General features: G+C 34.4%; 3 protein-coding genes across 7 annotated transcripts; 2 read left to right on the top strand and 1 right to left on the bottom strand.

Moving 5' to 3' along the window:
- Window positions 1-1,741: 1,741 nt before the first annotated feature.
- LOC125468530 lies at window positions 1,742-7,697 on the bottom strand. Of its 3 annotated transcripts, XM_048564362.1 has the most exons (5): window positions 7,060-7,694; window positions 6,473-6,550; window positions 4,498-4,594; window positions 2,390-2,455; window positions 1,742-2,043 (listed from the first exon to the last, which is right to left on the bottom strand). In XM_048564362.1, exons 1-5 carry the CDS (start codon window positions 7,086-7,088, stop codon window positions 2,038-2,040), a joined length of 276 nt encoding a protein of 91 aa, XP_048420319.1. In that variant the 5' UTR covers window positions 7,089-7,694; the 3' UTR covers window positions 1,742-2,037. The 3 variants fall into 3 exon arrangements, 2 of the variants coding, with proteins under 2 accessions (XP_048420319.1, XP_048420316.1); XR_007250926.1 differs by lacking the exon at window positions 4,498-4,594 and having other exon boundaries at window positions 7,060-7,690; XM_048564359.1 differs by having other exon boundaries at window positions 1,742-2,455; window positions 7,060-7,697.
- A 1,394-nt stretch (window positions 7,698-9,091) lies between these two features.
- Window positions 9,092-10,678, top strand: LOC103946467 (protein FAR1-RELATED SEQUENCE 5-like). Its single transcript, XM_048569012.1, has 2 exons — window positions 9,092-10,353; window positions 10,576-10,678. The coding sequence occupies exons 1-2, from the start codon at window positions 9,092-9,094 to the stop codon at window positions 10,676-10,678; spliced, it is 1,365 nt and encodes a 454-aa protein (XP_048424969.1).
- Window positions 10,679-17,158: 6,480 nt separating this feature from the next.
- On the top strand, window positions 17,159-20,681 carry LOC103938351 (transcription factor bHLH121). 3 transcript variants are annotated; one of them, XM_009348358.3, is made up of 6 exons: window positions 17,159-17,502; window positions 18,073-18,194; window positions 19,001-19,128; window positions 19,225-19,728; window positions 19,878-20,059; window positions 20,492-20,681. In XM_009348358.3, exons 1-5 carry the CDS (start codon window positions 17,198-17,200, stop codon window positions 20,022-20,024), a joined length of 1,206 nt encoding a protein of 401 aa, XP_009346633.2. In that variant the 5' UTR covers window positions 17,159-17,197; the 3' UTR covers window positions 20,025-20,059; window positions 20,492-20,681. The 3 variants fall into 3 exon arrangements, with proteins under 3 accessions (XP_009346633.2, XP_048420312.1, XP_009346632.2); XM_048564355.1 differs by having other exon boundaries at window positions 19,878-20,063; XM_009348357.3 differs by lacking the exon at window positions 20,492-20,681 and having other exon boundaries at window positions 19,878-20,279.
- Window positions 20,682-21,446: the final 765 nt, after the last annotated feature.

Raw genomic sequence — 21,446 nt, 5'->3', positions numbered from 1 at the left:
CTTTCCAGTTAACTTTAACAGAATATTCTGTCTAAGGATGAAATATTTCGTTAAAGTTAACGGTTGACTATTTGTTGACTTTTGATGACTTTTTCAAAATTTTCTCGAAAACCCTCATAGGCTAATTTCGACGTCTCGAGTCTGTTTTTGACATCCGTATAGTGAAATTCTAAAGTTTTAATGTAGTTGACCGCTGGGGTGGCTCACTTGACTTTTTAGGGTTCACCGTTCACTTTGTCATTGACTTTTTACAAAATTTGCCAGGTACCTGTCTTAGCATATTTCGACACTTTGATTCCAAATTCTCACTCCGTTTTTCCAAATTTAGTCGCTTTAGTTAAGTTTTACTAACGAGCCCCAACGTTATGCTTAGGTGCATTTACCATCGAAGACTCTAGCTTTCTTAGCTCGGAAGGATGTGACATTGCAAGTACTTATGAGTGGGTCTTTTCTTTTATATAGTATATATGTTTGTTAGTTTCTATTTGTATATTTCATAAAGAATTTTCTACGATACACATAGATTAGTTTAACGTTTATAAGATTTAGCGCATTGATAGAAATTTTGAAATTTTACTACATCCTAGGGGATGCACAGGTATGCATATTATTATTGATGCATTAATTATATTTATGGCCATGAATAGTATTATGGTGACGTGAATTATCAATTTGCTGTTGTCTGATTTTAATTACGTTATCTACTCATCGTGTGTTATACTGGTGTTAGTACTTGCCTAGGCCAGGGCTAATCTTTCACTTGTATGTTCACTTCGCATCGTATGCTCACTTTGGATCTATTGTTGGTGCCCGTCCTGTCTTAAATTGCTATAGGCAATTAGGACTCGTAGTGATGCGCATAGCACTAGTCTTCACGTGATTGTAGTACTAGAGCGTAAATCATTATTACACCTAATCCTGTTCATGTCAGAATATCTTTGCATGAACACATGTGTCAACATGTGTCAATGAGCACTCGATATGATATGTTGTTTATGCAGGATTATGTGATTACCAAACGTTAGATGTTTATATATGATTTATTGTGATGTATTGAATTCTTGGGATATTGCAGGCTATAGTAAGTATTTTCATACTATATGTAGTATGTATATTTTGGAACTATGCTTGTTTCACGGCGAATGGTTATTATGTTTCCAAAAATAAATTTACAAAGCTTTATTTTTAGGCTCACTCACCTTTGTTTTTCGCCCCTCCAGGTTTTAGTGGCAGAACTTCTATGTCGACGAGAATTCTTGGCAAATCTTGGTATTGAAGGTTACTTTCAATGGTATAATTCTCAATCTACCCTACTATACGTCACTTATGCTTTGACATCACGTGTGGAATTGGTTCATTCCCGATCACTAGCGCACTCTTACATTTAGGCACTTTTAGGTTTAAATTTACTCACATTTTTCACGTCACTGTACTTTATGACTTCGTTGCCCTCCTGGTGTTGGCCAGCACATGATATAAAATCATAAAAAAAGCAGAAAATGATTATTCTTAAAATACCTAAAAAATATAAGAGTAGATGGATGTTTATGTATTTGGTCTTAAGAGCACACAAAAAATTAAAGATCCGGAACATCAGAACAATAGTTTGAACAATTTAGATACAAATTTCAACTCTAAGCAGGAGTTTGAGGTTTAGCTAATAGAAAAATGTGGTCCAAAGAAACTAAAACTGGATCCTAGCCGTGTTAATGAGATATTATGTATAGAACAATGTTGTGGGTGTAGAAAACCTAGCAGATTGAATTCCCATTAATAATTCAGTGTGAAATGTGGAGAAAGACCGAGATATTACTTACAGAAAGTGAATTAAAATGTGTATCAGTTGTGGCGGTAACAAAGGCCAGGGTCGATCAGACAATGAACAACTTCTTCACATTGTAAGCAAATAAGTGTAAACAACAATGGTTAGGAAATCATTTTTTACTAAGTTGACAAAGAAAGAAAAGATTACTACCTTTCCTGGATTTCATAGTTGGGAGTTCGTTTTTTCTTCCATAAACATGACTTTAGAATAAACTACGGCTGCAATGAACAAAAATTGAAAAGAATTAGAGATTTGTGGTTCTTACCCAAATTTAAGCCTACCCTCAACAAATTTAGTTTGTGCAGCCTTAAATCTGGATCACCAACTTTTATCAATTAGTTAATTAAATATTAATTACTATACTTTATTTCCAAGGTGTCTTTTACCTATGTGTCTACTATATACTTTTATTGTGTGGCCATACTTTTATGCCATAGAAACAATATGGCTGGGAAGGAATAGTTTTATGTGATAGAAACAATACATGCAGGGGTTCTTCCCAGTTTACAAAAGCCTCTTTTTAATCATTGGAGTGAAAAATTTAGAAACGCAACAATTAAATACCTGAAATTGAAGGAACCGAAGCGTTACAAACTGGAATTCGTTTATTAAAAATGTAAATAAACTCCTCTGCAACGCAACAAAACTAAGTTTAACAATCTTATTTAAACCTTAATAGAAAACTTGTACCAAACAAATAAATAAAGGCCTAATTTTCCAACTAAATAAAACAAATTGATAAAAAGAAGCTGAATCAGAAGAAGAAAATAATAATAAACTGAAAGTTTTCAACCGGGTTTTATCAAAATGTAACTATATAATCACAGGTTAACCTGATCCTCTAAAATGATTGAATTCTCTTGTTTCAAGATTCTTAACTGTGCTTCAACCTAAATGCATGTGTATAGATGTTTGTTAATGTATTTGTAAGAGCAATTCCACCATGGGCAATAGCCCAGTGGACTGGCTCTCAAACTGGGCGAGAAAGCCCGAGCAACTTGGTCCAGCGTGTGCTGGCGATGGAGCCCGAGCGAGCCCGAAGGAGAGGCCTGGCAAGAGTTGCCAGCCCGAGAGCCCGAAGGGCATGTGACGCAAGGCTGACGTCTGGGCGACGTTAGCCACGTGGTGGACGGGCCTGGACAGCTCTTCGCAGAGGTCGATCTCGATGCCAATATCCCAGAGACGGAGGACGAGCTTCTCGCCGATGCCGGTGACTCCACCACACCACCAGGCGTTCCCATTTCTTTATTCTCTCTCATTTTCTTCCCAAAAAATAAACAATACAATTTCTTCAAGTTCACAGAGGGGAGAAAAGGAGAGAGAGAGAGAGAGAGAGATGGTGCGGATAATTCCCATGGCGTCTTCAATCAGACCCTCGCTATCCACGATGAGGTTCGCTGGAGCTTCTCGCCTAGGCTTTTCCTTAGCTTCCTTCGCTCCTTCCCGACAACTCGCTTGCTTCCAACTCGGCTTCAATGGTGGTTTACACCATGATGGTTCGATGACGCATGCAATGGTATAGTTAGGATCCTTTAGTCCCAGAGATTAAGGTTTCATGGTTTTGGAGTTTGATTTGTTTAATTTTCGAAGAGGAAAGTGGGTGAGAGCTCTCGCAAAGGGAAAACAATGAGGAAGAGGGGAGTGAGAGAGTGGGAAGGAAGAAGAAAACAAAAATGGTAGAAGTTTCGGGAAGAGATTGGAAAAGATAAATTAATAATATAATATTAATTTATACAAATTAAATAATATAATATTAATTATAAATAAATAAAAAATACTAATATTTTATTGCCTATTACCAGGACTATTGAAGTGCAACGGTGGAGATGCAAAATGCGGTTACTGTTCATTAAGGGTAGTTACTGTTCACTAGATGGATATCATAGTGTATTGCCCGGGGGAGGGTTCACAGACTGGAACTACTCTAAGGAGATTGTTTATTAATTTGAAAGGACTATTTTGTAAATGTGCTACTGAATAAAATCTTTAGCAAAGCTGTAGTAGGATGAAAATGTTTAGCAACCGATTTTCTCAATCTTGATGTCTAACTGTGCCCCCTCATTATACTCAACATTGAAAGTAAATACCGTGATGTAGCTGGCTGACTAATCAACTAGAACACCTAAATTCTTTTTCATTGAGAACCAAATAAAGAGTAGCCAATTCCCAATTGGGAAACACTTCAAAAACCAAAAGTAACAATGAATTTGAACTTCAGTCAGAAGAAAACCACAATTCATTTGAAACTTCTAATAAATTTAATAAGTGTACATATTTTTTTTTTTCCAATACCTTAAAATGTATAAGTAAAACTGTAAACACTCAATCACTATTTACAAACAGATACTCGTTTCAAAAATATAAATCACCAGTAAGGAATGACAAATAATATATACATATATGGGAGCTATTTTGTAAACATATATACTGAATATAAATTAAATTTTTCTAATTATGTTTAGTGTTATCAGGATATGTCTAAGAATATTGAAGAAGTTTTCACAATTAACTACACCTTTACCTGTTGTCATTGGCATTGATCAGTGGGTGAAACAGAAAATTTCCAAGTTAATTAAAGGTTTTTGCATAAAAAGAAAGCTTGTGTCATTTCATTAAATAATAAAAATTTGCAAGGTTGAAGGTAAAATTAAATACTAATTAAATGAAGTAACCTGTAACTTTCTCTTGCAAACAACACTCAACGAAGTCGATGCATAAGCTCTTCTCTCCAGGACAAAAAGTTGGGTCATATGTTTTAAGAAAATAAGTCTAAACAAAAAAAAAAAAAAATACAAAATCAGTAAATTGTTGGATAAATTTGGAATCTGAGCTGTTTTGTTGAAGGAAAAAAAGTGTGAACTTTTTCTGAGAAACTAGAAGCCAAATTGTGATCAGAGAGGAAACAATCATGTTATAACAAAATTCTTAACCACCATTAAAGATGCTTTCATCTCTCTTTGTGATCTCTAATTATCATTTAATTCCAAAATTGATACAATACAACATAGCAGTTTTAGTTAAGCATTGCTTAAAATGATAATTCATAATAAATTAGAGATGAATTATATCAACCTAATGCAGAAAAAGTCACAAAGTTCTGTACCACAGCTTTATAACAATGAAAAAGAAAGATCCACTATAATAAAAACTAAAAAGTTAAAACATTATCTAATTTTTCTCAACAGCACATAACAATTATTATCTTGGACATGGGCAGATGCTTGATGTTCAATTTTAAGTTACATAATCATATATCCCTAAATATCATCACATAATAAGTTAGGGTAAATTACATTTTACCTCCTCAAGTTTGAGGTCAATTTCAATTCCTTACAACATCTTTAAAATATTTCAATTTCATACATTTACTTATCATTTTATTTCAATTTCATACATCTGTTAGAAAATCCGTTAAGTAAACCATTAAATGATGACGTGTCAAATATGAGATCCACATTTGTGCTGACATGGCTACCAAATTTGTGCCACGTGGCAATTTTTTTTTTTTCTATGCATTTAAAATATTATAATAATTTACCCTATTAATAAAAATTAAAATTTTAAATAAAAATAAAAAAAAATAAAACCATCTTCTTCCCCAACCCATTCCTCTTCCTTGCAACCCAAACACCTCATCCCCCACTCCACCCCACCCAAAACCCCAAAAAACCCAGCTGTTCACCTCCCCTCCCATACAAAATACCCATCACAAACTTCTCCGACGCCGCCGCCACCATCTTCTCCCTCAGCAGAGCTCCGCCACACCCTTTGACCAAATCGAGATTTGGGACGACCTCATCGGCACCGTCGACCCAACTGGTGAGCTTGGTCCTCTGTGCGCTTAGAAGTCGGGACTCCAACAATGTCCTTCAATTCGCCGGATTTGAAGAGTTCACCGAGCTTGAAGACCATGAAGGATGCGGTGGAACCGATGCCAAGGCCGAGGACCATTCCCGATTTGACATACTTGACTGCCTTGTCGACGACGAGCTTCTTGAGGCATTGTGGGGGGAGAGGAGGGATAGGGAGGAGGAAGCCATTGGAGAGGTGGAGGGAGAAGTGGGTCGGGGGTTGCAGAATGGTAAGGGGGAAGGAAGGGGATCTGGGTGTGGGTTTGGGTTTTGTTTTTTTTTTTTTTTTTTTTCTTCTAAATAAAGAGGGTAAATTATTATAATATTTTTAATGTATAAAAAATTATTTTTTTTGCCACATGACACAAATTTGGCAACCACGATAGCTCTTAAAGGACCAATAGATGGAAAATGTAACAGATGTATTATATTGAAATAAAACAGTACATGAGGTATGAAAGTGATATATTTTGAAGATATTGTATGAGGTTGTAATAGACCTCAAACATGAGGTGGTAAAGTGTAATTTACCCGTAATGTTAACATCCTCTTTGGTTCTCTTAAGACCAATCATCCTATTTCTTGCCATAAAAAAACCCTCATTTTACGAGTTATGCCACAACCAATGATTTGAGCATGCATTACTTTTAACTTGATTATCGTATGATGAGAATTGGGATAATAATAAAGATATTGACAGTGGTATACAATAGTTCAGATTAAAATATTTGTAAGGAAACTCCATACCTGCCAACATGGAAGCAATAAGGAAAAAGGAATGCATATTCTACTTTACCTTCTGAGTAGCACTTGAAAGCTCTTTTTGAACTCTCCTGTGCTCATCCGAGTGAGAATGTTGTGATCACCCAAGTGCCTACACAAATCAACATCCCATAAAAATCATACAAAAGAAAAATCTAAAACAAAAGCAGTAATAACAAAAATGTTAAAAACTCTAAGAAAGTTTCAATCAAAAGTTCAAGACTTAATTCACAGGAAGCTCTGTGAGTAAATTTGTGGGGCAAAAAATTTCCATCAACGCATTCTCTTACAAAAAATTCTTTAAATACTGATTTCATGCAATCCAGTAGCTAAATGTTTAAACCAGAAAAATTTCTTTAACCCAAGTAGGAAGGGAAGAAAAATTCCTTTCCCAAATGACTAACATGCCTCCTTCCCAGATGAAACTACATCTCTAAATAATGAAACAGTCCTTACAAAATTGGAGGCTTGAAAATAAAATAAAAAACAAATTCAAAAGAAATCAAAACAACTAAAAATTCTAACATTTCTTAACAACCATTCAGTAAAGGATCAAAAAATCATGCCGTCAAACAAATTTGACAAAAAAAATGTACTGAATTTAAGTTGAAAATTGCTTACCCAGAAACCGAAACCAAATCCCTAACCATTAAGCACCGCAAAACCCTAGAAATCACCAATATTCATTTGCTACCAAAGCCAAAACCCTTTAACATACGGGACCGGAGAACCAAAGCCCACCAAAAAATCTCAGGAATAGTCGAGAATTCCTGAGAAAATTCAAAATTTTCAGCAAAGATGGTGTTTTTTTTCGATTTGTTGGAAGGCTTGAGGGTTTTTGGGATTTGTTGGTTTCAGGTTGAGATTAAAGGGGAGCAAGTGTCGAGAGATCAGAGAGTGGTTGCACCATCACCAACACTTGCTTCCCCTCCCAGATGGCCAACACCCGTACATCCAGCCTCCTCCTTTTCCTAGATGACTAACATGCGTACACCCAGCCTCATTTCCTTCCCACGATGACCAAAATACATAATTTCACTGTGCAACAAAGGAAGAAGGCTGAGAATTGGGCAGCAAATGAGGGGCATTTTCACTAAATTTTTAGTGACAAGTAATTATCCAAAAACAGTTAATAAATATGAACAACTTTTCAGTGACAAAAAAACCGTTTGAAGATCGCCACTAAAAAGTTTTAGTGACCATTTTATTTTTTTTTCTTTGTAAATTTTATTTTCAAACTTTTAATAAGCACATGCATAACATGTGTACAATTGCTAGTTATCGTTGAAAAAGCGTTTTTATTAGGTTTTCTTATATATACATATTATCTCCTAGCTTTGGCTTAGGTTTCCCCGTGATGCCGTTGTGCTAGAAAAACAATTCTACCTATTTCATTTAGCAATCCATTTCATTCATATCTTGAAACAGATTGAGCGATTGAGCACTCTACCTTCACTTTGCTGCCAACCTAGCAACACTATCACCTAGCTTAGTTGTCATATTTGCGTTGGAGTAAGATTTTCTCCCCTCCTATTCTCATATATTTCCCTCTCCTCATCTCACTTTGCTTTTTGTCTTTTTCGTCTTTTTTGTTTCTATAAAAAAATCAATATAAGATGTTGATGTGGTTTAATCGTAACTGTTTAAGTAAGAGGAGAGAAAAGAAGAAAGAAATTAATAAGGGAGAGAATCCTCCTCCATTTGCGTTACATTCTTGTCAGACTTCACTACAATATGCTTACACCTTTCAAGCCAACTTATTTTTATAGCTGCCAAAGCCCATCAATTAGCAAGAAGTCAGAGCCACTTTTTTTATTCTATAAATAGCAGTTCATTTCACAATTTTATTCATACCACTCTTTAGTCACGTTGCATGGATGCATAGTAGTAGTCTTGCATGCGTAATATTTGTATATATTATGTTAAACATATAGAGAAAAAAAGAAAGAGAGAGCTAGGGTTTGAGGTGTGGAGATTGCTAGTAGGCTTGTTTTGCTAAGGTTTTAGTTATCGATCGAGGTGAGTGGTTTATGTAATGTGTTAGAAAATTCCTTATTTTGTAACAAATGAAAATCTGAAGTATCATCAGATTTTACTCTATTTTCAAATAGGGTAAAGTACAAAAAACTACTTCAACTATTGGAGTCACGACAGTTTCATACCTCATCTTTTAAAATTGACAATGTCATACCGCATCTTACGAATTTGTGACAATGTCATACCTCCGTCAATTTTTCTGTTAGTTTTTCTGTTAAATGCTGACGTGGCAAGAGATGGGGACCACTTTCTATTAAAAAATTAATAAAATATTATTAAAAACTAAAAGCAATATTTAATATTTTTTAAATATTAAAATAATAAAAAAAAGTAAAATTTTAAAAAAAAAAGGATAAAGTACAAAAAACTACCTCAACTATTGGAGAAAAAATTGTGTGGGGCTTGGCTTGCCACTGGATTTCGTTGAGTGGCACTACAATCCACTCAAAACTCGCCATGTGGCAAGTCTTAAATATAATCTTTTATCATTCTTTTATATTTAAAAATTTTATAATTATTTTTTTAACTAATTAATATATTATATTATATATATTAATGTTATGTTTCCATTTTTATTTATAATTATGTTTGGTTATTTAAGACATTCTTAGAGTCGATGGGCAATAAACAACCAAAGACTATTTTCACTGATGAAGATCAAGCAATGGCAAATGCTATTGAGCAAGTGTTTACGGGGACACGTCATCGGTTGTGTACTTGGCACATCGCACATAATGCTACAAAAAATATTTCTAGCCTTTATGCCAATCCTGAGTTCAGGACACATTTCAACAAGGTGTTTGGTGGTTGTCAAAGTGTACCAGAATTTGAAGTTGCATGGGATTCCATGACTAGTAAGTTCAACCTTCAAACTCATCCATGGCTTAATAAGCTATATAACCTTCGTAATAAGTGGTGTCCTGCTTTTAGCTTAGATACTTTCTCTGCAAATATGAAATCCACTCAAAGAGTTGAGAGTACAAATAATGTTTTCCATCAAATGTGTACAAAGACAACAAATATTGTTGAGTTTGTGCTTCACTATGAGAAAAAGCTAGAAGACATGCGTTTGACAGAGTTACAAGAAGATTTTCGCTGCAAACAAGGTATGCCTCGTCTCAAAGTAATTAGTGGAATTTTATGTCATGCAGCTGAGGTGTACACCAATAAAATATTCAAGTTCTTTGAAATTGAGTACATGAGTTGTTTGACAGTAAGGTTAAGAGAAGTTAGTAATGAAGAAGGTGTTACTATCTATGAAGCAACCGAAGAAGGTCATAAAAGAGTGAACACAATTGAGTTTATCTCTCATACTTCCATGGTTTCCTGCTCATGTAAAATGTATGAAGCTAAGGGCATATTGTGTCGTCATGCTTTAAGGGTGTTTGATTCGAAATATCTTACTAGTATACCGACCCAATATGTATTAAAGAGATGGACCAAAACGGTCAAAGAAGGGATGCTTTTGAGTAGTGATTTAGATGATTCATCACCACAAGGAAATCTGAAGTCTGCTCAATCATTACGTCTCAGTCAATTGATGCATAAAGGAAATAGTCTTTTTAGCTTAGCGTCAATGAGTGATTGGGGTGCTCACATTGTTAGTGAAAAATTATCAGAGGCAATGAAGTTGGTTGAAAAGGACATAAAAGCAAAGAAAGCCTCAGATAAGGTTAAAAAGAAAAATAGCCTATCTACTTCCGGTGTTCAAGATGATGATCAACATATATTGGATCCTCCAACAGTGAGAGCTAAAGGGGTAACCAATAAGAGATTGAAGAGTGCTTTGGAAAAATCGAAGAAAGTGGCAAAAGTTAGATATACCTCGAAAATGTCACCACCTAATACTGTAGTTTCTGGTAATACTCATTCAATATGGTACTTTATACTTTTTATTGTGAATATACTATATTATTATGTAATGAATATATATACACTTGCAGAGCAACATAATCAAGAGTATATCAATGCTCCATCAAATATGACAACCTTGTATCCATCATTTCATGACTTTTATAATCAGGTTTGTATTGAAACTTATATTTGGAGTTATAAGTCACAATTTGTGTTATCATTCTAACATTTTGTTTATTGATTTAGGTTAATGGCAGTAGACATCTTGGATAACATAACTTTAGCTCTTCAACTTCAAGAATTCTTAGAAAAATGCGCAGATGCTGGAAACATAGAGCTCATGGATTGAAGATGGATGAATTGAAGAGACAATGTGGGATTTTTTTTTCTTTTTATTTATATAGTTTGGTTGCTTGACATTTAGTCAAAATAACTTTTACATTCACCTGGGATATCAAGTTTTTTAATAGCTAATGTTTTGATCAAAGTTTTATTTCAAATAGTATTATCTATGGTTCTTAATTATATTTGGTAGAGAAGTACTTTCTTGAAAATAGAAAGTTACTACGATCAAAACAAAGTGAAAGATAACAAATATGAAAAAATTGACTCGATAATCTGGAGTGTGCATAGCAACGATTGTATAAAGAAAGAAAAGAAACTTATGGTTGCTTTCCATGATAAACTTGGAGTGGGTGCATAACCCTTTTTTTTTTTTAAAAAAAAAAAAAAAGAAACAAACAAACAAAACTGGGAAAGAAAGAAAGGGGAGGGAGTCGGCAAAACAAAGTGTGGTGGGGGGATTTGGGAAGAAAATAAATAGGGGGAAAGAAATAAAAAAGGAAACATAACATTAATATATATAATATATTAATTAGTTAAAAAAATAATTATAAAAATTTTAAATATAAAAGAATGACAAAAGAATATATTTAAGACTTGCCACGTGGCGAGTTTTAAGTGGATTGTAGTGCCATTTAACAAAGTCCAGTGGCAAGTCAAGCCCCATACAAGTTTTTCTCCAACTATTGGGGTCACGATAGTTTCATACCTCATCTTTTAAAATTGACAATATCATACCGCATCTTACGAATTTGTGACAATGTCATACCTCCGTCAATTTTTCTGTTAGTTTTTCTGTTAAGTGCTGACGTGGCTTGATTCGGGACCTACTTTCTATTAAAAAATTATTAAAAACTAAAAAACAAATTTTTTAAACATTAAAATAATAATAAAAAGCAGAAAAAAAAACCCCCCTCATTTCGTCCCTCCCCTCCCCCCTCCTCCCCTCTCTCCTCTCCCCATCTTCATCTTCTTCCCCCACGTGCAAATCCCAACAAAAAAAAAAAAAAAAATTCAATTTGTCTTCCCCCCACACCCACACCCACCCACATTCTTCTCCCTCCTGCAACCCAAAAAAAAAAAAAAAACCCCCAAATCCCGTCGGCGGGAAGATAGGTGAGTAGAGAAGGTAGAGGATGGGTGCGGAAGAGGATGTAGAGAATGGATGAAAGTGGTGTATTTGGGGTTTGATGGGTTTTCAAAAAAAAATTTTTTCCTTCTTTTTTTCCTCTTCTTCTTCTTCTTCTTCTTCTTCTTCCGCAGGGGAGTTGATGGTTTTAAAAAAAAAAAAAAATTTCCTTCCTCCTTTTTTTCCTCTTCTTCTTCTTCCTCTTTCTACTTCTCCTTCTCCTTCTTCTTCCTTCTCCTTCTCCTTCTCCTTCTCCTTCTTCCGCAGGGGGGGTGTTGATGGGTTTTCAAATTTTTTTTTTAATTTTTTCTTCCTCTCCTCCTTTTCTTCCTCTTCTTCTTCTTCCTCCTTCTCCTTCTCCCTTCTTCTTCTTCCGCGCCGACAGGGGGGAATTTTTGTTTTTTTTCTTCCTCTTTTTTTTCCTCTTCTTCTTCTTCCTCCTCCTCCTCCTCCTCCTCCTTCTCCTTCTTGTTCTTCCGCAGGGGATTGTTGGGTTTTCAAAATATTTTTATTTTTTTTATTTTTTTGGGTTTGCAGGTGGGGGAAAAAAATGAAGATGGGGAGAATAGAGAGGAGGGGGAGGGGGAGGGGGAGGGGAGGGACGAACTGATGGTTTTTTTTTTTCTCTGCTTTTTATTATTATTTTAATATTTAAAAAATATTAAATAATTGTTTTTTAGTTTTTAATAATTTTTTAATAGAAAGTATGTACCGAATCAAGCCACGTCAATACTTAACAGAAAAACTAACAGAAAAATTGACGAAGGTATGACATTGTCACAAATTCGTCAGATGCGGTATGACATTGTCAATTTCAAAAGATGAGGTATGAAATTGTCGTGACCCCAATAGTTGAGATAGTTTTTTGTACTTTACCTTTTTTTTTAATTTTACTTTTATTTATTATTTTAATATTTAAAAAATATTAAATATTTTTTTTAGTTTTTAATAATATTTTATTAATTTTTTAATAGAAAGTGGTCCCCGTCTCTTGCCACGTCAGCATTTAACAGAAAAACTAATAGAAAAATTGATGGAGGTATGACATTGTCACAAATTCGTAAGATGCGGTATGACATTATCAATTTTAAAAGATGAGGTATGAAACTGTCGTGACCCCAATAATTGTGGTAGTTTTTTGTACTTTACCCTTTCAAATATCTCTCCATTTTCAAGTCAAGCATGTGTGATTTCGTGTATCATTTTGATGTGTATATATAAATATACTATGTGGATTGTTGAGATTGTTCATGGAGAATGAGAACTTTAGTGTTAGGTCATCCGAGAGATATATGTACAGGGCACAGGGATAATAAGGCAAGTAATCCACATTTTTATAAAAAAAAAAAATTAAACAAAAATTCATTCCCTTAAAGATTTCCCTCAAACTATTGTGAAAAACTTTAACTACAGTAATATTATTCTAAAACTTGCACTTTACCACGCTTACCAAGTCAAGTTTGAAAGTTTTATTACAGAAAATCTCAGTACAATAACTATTTAAGTTAATATAATTTTATCAGTTTCCTCTATATGAGTTTTATATTTATTTAACTTTGTAACAAAATTACCAAATCAAAAAATAAAAAGAAGAAGCAAAAATTATGTGAAAAAAGAAGAAGAAAAGGCAGTCAAATGTTGATAGGTCCAGACAACTGCGAGTCTGTCACCAGAGAAGCGAAAAACGACGTTCTGGCATATAAGATTCGCACTTTACAAATTACATTTGCACACGACACCTGAAAACAATGTGTTGCCTTCAATTCGCACATCGTAGATGGATGGCTCCATTCTCTTATATATATGTAGATTCATATATTCTAGTATTCGTTAATTTTATGTGAGACTCCGTATTTTTTAACTATATATTCATTAGTTAAACTATTTATTAATAAAATTCTCTTAGTCGACCAAAAAAAGATGAAAATACCAAATTAACATTGTCAACAAAACGAAATAAAAATAAACAAAATAAGAATTGTGGGCAACATAGTAATTAAATACAAAATAATTTTACTATTTTTTAAAGGCCCACAACTAGGTAACCATATCATTTGCCCCTATCTTTTCTTTCGCATTTTTCTCCCATATAAGATAAATTTTAGTGATAAAATAGTTATCCAAAACAGTTGCTAAATATGAACAATTCTTGATCGACGAAACACTATTTGAAGATCATCACTAATAAGTTTTAGCGACCATTTTATAGTCTTTTACTTTGTAAATTTTACTTTCAAACTTTTAATACGCACATGCATAACATGTGTAAAATAGATAGTTATCATTTAAAAAGACTTTTTATTAGATTTTCTTATATATACATATTATCTTCTAGTTTGGGCTTGGGGTTTCCCCGTGATGCCTTTGTGCTAGAAAAACGATTCTACCTATTTTTATTTAGCAATGCAATTCATTCATATCTTGAAATAGATTGAGCGACTGAGCATTCTATTTTGATGATTATAGGAAGTTATTTAGTGGACGTGTCCTCCATTTGAGCCATGCATTTTTTTTTAGCACAATGGTATATTTTACATTAAAGAGAGGGGAAGTTCGGTTTAATCATACAATGAACAATCTAATTTAGTATTGGATTTACCATCCACGAGATTTAAATCTAAAACTTTTCACTTACAAAAGAATAAAAATACCACTAGATTATATACTGGGTGGCATTTGAGCCATGCATTTGACAACTTCACTTTATGGCAACACTATCACCTAGCTTAGTTGTTATATTTGCGTTACATTCTTATCAGACTTCTCTACAACACTTGCACCTTCGTGCCAACTTTTTTATAGCCGCCAAAGCCCACCAATTAGCAGGAGGTTGTAGCCGCTTTTTTTTTTATTCTATAAAATTATAAGTAGTAGTCCATTTCACAATTTTATTATAGGAATTGTTATTAACACTTCAAAAATTTCATTCTATACTCCAAACTTTCTATATTTGGAAAGAAAAATACACTTGTAAAAAGTGTAGAATGAGATTTTTGAAGTGCCAATAACACTTCCCTTTTATTATTTATGCCAATCTTTAGTCACGTTGCATGGATGTATAGTAGTAGTCTTGCAATGCGTAATATTTGTATATATTATGTCACATATTTGTATATATTTTGAGGTGTATATATAAATACGTTATGTGGATTGTTGAGACTATTTATGGAGCATGATAATTTTAGTGTTGGGTCATCTGAGAAATAAATGTATGGGGCACGGGATGGTAGGGCAAAATGGCTAATATAGGGGTCATGCAGTGGGCTGCATATTATGAAGGATAACAAACACGTGAATGGATGATGTGATGTGGAATTATGTGGCATGATATGTGATAAAACTTTTGATATAATTATACTATTTTCTAGCGTGAGCAAACATTATCGCTTGACTATCATATTACATATTCTATTTACTAGTGACAGTGGTTGTTCCTCACCCTCACCCTTTAATTTTTTGGAGGAATATATCTATATGACGGGCTAGACAAGCTGAGGTTGTGTAAGTAAGACAAGAGAGATAGAGTTTTGTTATTTATTTAGTACAATTGTAACGTTTTTGGAGCTATTTGTATAAAAGAAGTTTATTTTCAACCACGTATTTCGTCTATTTTCATTTTTATTTATTTATTCGCACACCGAGGATGGAGTTAAGTTTTGCACCCACCACGAATATGGGGCGTGACATTTTATGTTGAGACTGGACATATATATTTTTTATTAGGCAAATTCAAATTTAAAGACAGATTTTAAGGAAAACTATAACATCCTCATCCTGTTTAATTTGGATAAAGCCATAATTTGTGGCCAGTGCATTTATAAGTATAGGAATATTTACATATTTGTTCCAATAACATAACTCATATGCCACTGGCACCGATATCAATTTTTGGGTCGCTGGAAAATTTCATATATGTTGCAATTCTATTGGAATAGAAATGTGATTGTGTAAATTTTAGTAGATATGAAAATATATCTTAAGAGTAGATTACCTATTAAATATTGTAATCCTAAAGGGTAAGGAATTAACATTCCTTACTACTTAAAGGCACAAAGGGGTGGAATAACACACACCCACAATTACACATCTCTCTCTTTCTCTCTCTATGCCGCACCCTCTCTCTCTTTCTGGCCTCCATAATTGTAGTAAATTATGCCTACAACAATATCAATGTGACCTCCATAATTGTTCAGTAAATTATGCCTACAACAATATCAATGTTCAACAATGACTTAAAAAATAGCAATATGTTCAACTTTAAACATCTTGAATTATGTTCTGTTGAGTAAGTTTTTTGTTTTGTTGAGAAAATTCATCACTTAACTTCTTTTTTTTTTTTTTGAAAATCATTTTTGAGCAATTATATTGAGATCGGAAAATTGGATTGGCCGCGGGCCAAAAAATTGGATTGATCGGTCGTGAAAAAGTTGGCCGGTCATAAACCGTGGTAGAATTACGTGATAATTATGTAATTATATTAAGTTATAATGGTATGTATAAGTTATTTTGGTTGATTTTTTCATTAGAGCAATTCCACCGCATCTCAATTGCCTAAGCAATCGGGCAATTAGATCCCCCATAACTCAAAAATCCTTCCCCACCTCAGCCCAATTAGTCGGGACATCCGTGGACCCATTGCCTAAACTAAAATAATAATACTTTAGTTTAAAATAATCTAAAAATTAATATTTAAACTAAAAGATCCTTTTTGTTATAAAAAAAAAAAAGTTGTCTATACATTTGAACTCATAACCTCATTGAAAATATTTAAATAAGAAGTTTTTTTTTTAATTTTTTATTTCATGAGAGAGTTCATTGATTCAATACATTGTTTAATAATAAATGGATTTTAGAAATAGATAATTTTTATGAGAATTTTAGAAAATTAAAAAACTCATGAAATTCACCCTTGAATTCTTGGTTCTTATAATAGAATCATCTTATAGTAAATTGGTAAAAAGTATTGTTTGAAATACACACTATTAGGCCTTTCATAAACATAAATTTTCTACAATGGGCCGAATAATTGAAGTATGATAATGATATATTAAACTCATGAATTAATACCAATGTATTAAACTCATGAGTGGTATATCAGTAAATTGAATTTACGCTAGTGTAACAATAGCATATAAGTATTAAACTACCTCATTTTCACATATAAGTATCACACTCACTCAAACTATTATGAAAAACTTTAACTACAATAATATTATTCTAAAACTTGAACTTTATCACGCATACCAAGTCAAGTTTGAGAGTTTTATTACAGAAAATCTCGGTATAATAACTATTTTTATATTTATTTAACTTTGTAACAAAATTACCAAAATACATTTGTTAAAAAAATAGAAGAAGCAAAAATTAGGCGAAAAAAGAAGAATTAAAGGGAGTCAGATGCCCGGTGGCACCGGGCGACTGCGAGTCTGTCACCAGAGAAGCAAAAAAACAACGTTCTGGCAGATAAGATTCGCACTTTACAAATTGCATTTGCACACGACACCTGAAAACAATGTGCTGCCTTCAATTCTCTTCATCTACTTCCTCCACCATGTAGACAGACTCTCTCTCTCTCTCATGGATCAGCTCAAACACGAGGACTTGAACCAATCCGCGCCGCCTCCGTTCTCATTTGCCGCCGAATTTCCGCAGCCCGCTTCCGATCGCGGCGTGCCCCCAACTCGCTCCCAACCCAATTCAAGGTTCGTCCTGCTCTTTACGATTCCAGATCCTATATATATATATATATATATTATGTTTATGAAAATTTATGTTTGTTGCCCTTTTATCGCAGCAGCATCAGATTAAATGTTGAAAATTAGAACTATATAGCTATCTTTTTCTGGGTTTGTTTCTAGCTGAGCTAATTTTCAATAACTTTTGCTTTCCAGTCCAAATGGTGCTTTTTTTTTTACATGGGTTTGCTTACATTCTGCTTAATTACTGTGCTAAACACATTTTTTAAGATTTTGGTTGTAATGGGGATTCAAACTTGGGGCCCCAGAAGGTTGCGAGGGAGAATGCTCCAACAAACTGAGCTACAAGCCCCTTGCTTGCTAGTTTAACGGATTATTGTGTGTTTTGCTGTGTGCAACTTCTCTGTTGTGAATCCACTTAGCAAATGAATGTGTGCAAAAAAAGCCTTTTCATTAGTTGACTTTCTGCATTACCATTACCTAAAAGTAGTTGACTTTCGGGGTACACTGAGATTATTGGTGGGTTACCTTGTGATCAATGTATGTTAAAGCATCATGATTGATTACTGTTTGCAGCCAAAGGCCTGAGGGGGAAGTTAAGGATTGTCTGACTGCTAGAAAGATTCAGAAGGCTGACCGGGAGAAGTTGAGGAGGGATCGACTAAATGAGCAGTTTCTTGAGTTGGGAAATGTCTTGGGTGAGCTTAGCACTATATAAAAGCACTATATAAAAATAACTATTTAATTTTTGTGAATATATCAATAATCGACTAATAACCGGTTCTTTTCTGAATGCCTCATAATGTGATGAAGTTCAGCTATGACATAGATAACCATAGATAGAGATTTTGATACTTTGATATCTGTAACTCTGTCCAGATGAGTATTGCTATAGCCTATTGTCAAATTCTGTTTTTGTATTATTTCGTGATAGTGAAGTATGTATAGATAGACTACTTATACTTGAGTTTCCTTACAGAGCTGAGTGCCATATTCGAATTGTGGCACGCATTTATTAACCCCCTACTCTTTATAGACTTGCATATGAAAGTTTTGTGTTCTGCAGTTCACTGCATGTTTGCTCAATTTCCTTCTTCTGGTTATGCGAACAGCCTTCTAAGTTCTAAGAAATGCTTCATTTTCTTAGTACATTTGTATCGCATTTTTTTTTGGAGTCAGTGCTATGCGGAGAAGTATTTGTCACCGAAATTTTCATCTGACCCTTATGGATAACTAGTATCTTTCTAAGATAAAGTTTCTAATGAGAAACCTGAGTCAAGTTAACTATGCTCTGAACTCTAGTTTGGGGAGTATGATCTAGAAGTTTGGAAACTTGGGCCAGATTGATGGGGGACTATATCTTACTGATGAACTTCTTTATGCTTCCTGCATAACTACCATAACTTTTAGTATGATGCACACTTATGGATTTTCACTTTTTCTTTCCTTGCTGGAGACATGAGTAGCACATACTTTTGCGTTGATTTACATGTGTAAAATGCAGATCCGGACAGACCCAAAAATGACAAAGCAACCATTATAGCGGATACAATTCAAGTGCTGAAGGATTTGACATTAGAAGTAGACAAACTTAAATCTGAGTGTGTTTCTCTAACCGAAGAGTCTCGTGAGGTGATTTAGTAATTATCTCTGTACTCTGGTGAATTATGTCCAGATATGTTGGATTCATTTATTGGACACCTAATCACTGTTTTATTTTAATAACAGTTGACACATGAGAAAAATGACCTTAGAGAAGAGAAGGCATCTCTTAAATCTGACATTGAGAACCTTAATGCTCAGTATCAGCAGAGACTCAGGACTATGTTCCCTTGGGGTGCTATGGATCACTCAGTTGTAATGGCTCCACCTTCATATCCATATCCGATGCCGATGACAATGCCAATGCCAATGCCCATGCAAATGCCTGCACGACCAATGCCCGTGCATCCACATATGCAGCCATACCATTATTTCGGAAATCAGAATCCTGGGGTCATTCCGAACCCCTGCTCAACTTATCTTCCATATATTACTCCTAATACTCTGGTTGAGCAGCAGTCTACCCAATATATATCTCCAATAGTGCATCCAGGAAGCCAGTCTCAAGTTTCAGGCAAACAAGATGCTATAAACAAATCACCTGGGGAGAGCCAGGTTCACAAAAGTGATGATTCAATCGATGTCACTACAGAACTAGAGTTGAAGACTCCCGGATCTACTTCGGATCAGGTTAGCTGTAGCCTTTTAATGTTTAAGTTGTTTTGTGAAAGATATAAAGCTATACAATCATTTTAACGCAATTACGATGGACCTTGTTGGTTTCATTTTACATTTTTGGGAATGGCAGTCCTCATTTACCTAACTTCATTGTTTTGTAGGATTTGTCATCAGTACGAAGAAAATCTAAAAAGTCAGCGAGGCTGGAAAACAGAGAAGGCAGTTCGTCAAGTAGATGTTCTTCTTCTCGTAGTGTACAGGATAGCTCATCTAATAGTGTAGTTGGTGGCAAAAAGGCTGACGACTGAAAAGGAGAAAAAGGGTTAACAAAGAACAGAACAAGGCAGGTTCTATTTTTATTTATTCTCTTTAAAGCCATTGTCTTATGATTTGGAAAATATCTATGAAAAATGCACGAGTCATCTCACTTCAAGAACGTGTTACGTGTAGACCTAGCCATCAAAGAATATAACCAACTGTTTTTTTCATTTAACGAGAATAGAGTTTGTTATTATTTTATGGTATCAATTGCATCAGGTCGGTTATAAAATGTACTAACGACATCCTCAAACTCTCTAATATGCATATCCCGTGGAAAATAGGAAGGATTTACATCATTCCTGGTTAAGTTCATGTATTGGCATATTAGCATGGAACATAATGCATGAAGTAGTGGGAGAACTCGTTGGATGCAGATAATGTTTCAATGTTCTAATGCGAGGGTCGAGTTTTTTTATCAATGGTATCTGGTTCTGGTTTATTACGGTTTTTGCAGTTCATCATGAGGGAGAAGGTGAATTTCGGGTACATGGGCGCCATGGGGACGACCGAGATGAACTATCATAATGTACATAATTCTTGGATCAAAGTCGATCGGGGTATAATTTACGTCCAAATACATTTGGACGTGATTTTCAAGCATGAAATTGTAGCATGTATAATACAAAAGAGACCAAAACTTATCATTTCTTAATTCTTAGGCAGATGAGCGGCTGTGGTTGAAAGTTTTACGTTGTTTTCCCAGAAGAATCTGATCTGTAGATATTTTGGGATAAAATTAAAAGGAAGCGTGTCGTAATCGTGAATCTTGTGAGGTTGAGGTCCAAAAAGGGCAAAATACGAGATGGCACGGGGGCTGTGATTGGTGAAACCATTTGGAGGACCTTAAATGCTGAAAGGGATACAAGAGTGGGGTGCTTGCATTGCATGAATACAAAGAAATGTCCAATGAAAGCCACAAATTCGATAAACGGATGAAATGAGTTTTGCATCCAATCCAAACACTTTGAGTGAACGGCGAAATTTGGTCGGAGAGGAGAAAAACGTACTCCGATGCAGGCAACTCAATAGAGACAACACTCGTTCATGAAATTTGAGCGCATGAGATGCTTTGACGGAATTTTTTATGAGATTTGAACTCAAAATTTACTCCGAGAGATTGGAAGGCGTACTTCTTGGATGCCAGTGTATTTGCAATTTGAGTGCTGAATATGATGATGCAACTGTAATGCATGAAACAATACCGAAATATATCCAAATTGAATATCCTTCTTTGTCGCTTTAGTACGCTGTGCTTAACTTCAATGAAAAGACAAAATAAAGCGGCAAACTTGACCTCATTATCTCAACTGTTTTTCCAACTGTTTCTTGGTTTCTACTCAAACTTCAATTCAAGATGCATATTACTCAAACTTTTTTGTTTAATTTTTGTCAACAATCAATTTTCAGGA

Source organism: the organism of the source record quoted next, unplaced genomic scaffold (genome assembly GCF_019419815.1).
Source record: "Pyrus x bretschneideri cultivar Hongxiangsu unplaced genomic scaffold, Pyrus_bretschneideri_v1 Contig10, whole genome shotgun sequence".
In the NCBI taxonomy this organism is placed as follows: domain Eukaryota; kingdom Viridiplantae; phylum Streptophyta; class Magnoliopsida; order Rosales; family Rosaceae; genus Pyrus; species Pyrus x bretschneideri.
Note: the sequence above shows the minus strand (reverse complement) of the source record. Positions and strands in the feature narration are given on the sequence as shown.

What these genes read in the sequence shown, in the direction of transcription:
- LOC125468530 (XM_048564359.1), bottom strand. Translation starts at nt 7,088, where the DNA reads ATGGTTAGGGATTTGGTTTCGGTTTCTGG. An exon ending in TTTCAAGTGCTACTCAGAAG is followed by an intron (nt 4,595 to 6,472) that starts GTAAAGTAGAAT and finishes TTTTTTGTTTAG; the next exon opens with ACTTATTTTCTTAAAACATA. An exon ending in TTTGCAAGAGAAAGTTACAG is followed by an intron (nt 2,456 to 4,497) that starts GTTACTTCATTT and finishes GTTGCGTTGCAG; the next exon opens with AGGAGTTTATTTACATTTTT.
- LOC103938351 (XM_009348358.3), top strand. Translation starts at nt 17,198, where the DNA reads ATGCCCGGTGGCACCGGGCGACTGCGAGTCTGTCACCAGAGAAGCAAA. An exon ending in TGAGTTGGGAAATGTCTTGG is followed by an intron (nt 18,195 to 19,000) that starts GTGAGCTTAGCA and finishes TGTAAAATGCAG; the next exon opens with ATCCGGACAGACCCAAAAAT. An exon ending in TAACCGAAGAGTCTCGTGAG is followed by an intron (nt 19,129 to 19,224) that starts GTGATTTAGTAA and finishes TTTTAATAACAG; the next exon opens with TTGACACATGAGAAAAATGA.
- LOC103946467 (XM_048569012.1), top strand. Translation starts at nt 9,092, where the DNA reads ATGGGCAATAAACAACCAAAGACTATTTTCACTGATGAAGATCAAGCA. An exon ending in GGTAATACTCATTCAATATG is followed by an intron (nt 10,354 to 10,575) that starts GTACTTTATACT and finishes TTATTGATTTAG; the next exon opens with GTTAATGGCAGTAGACATCT.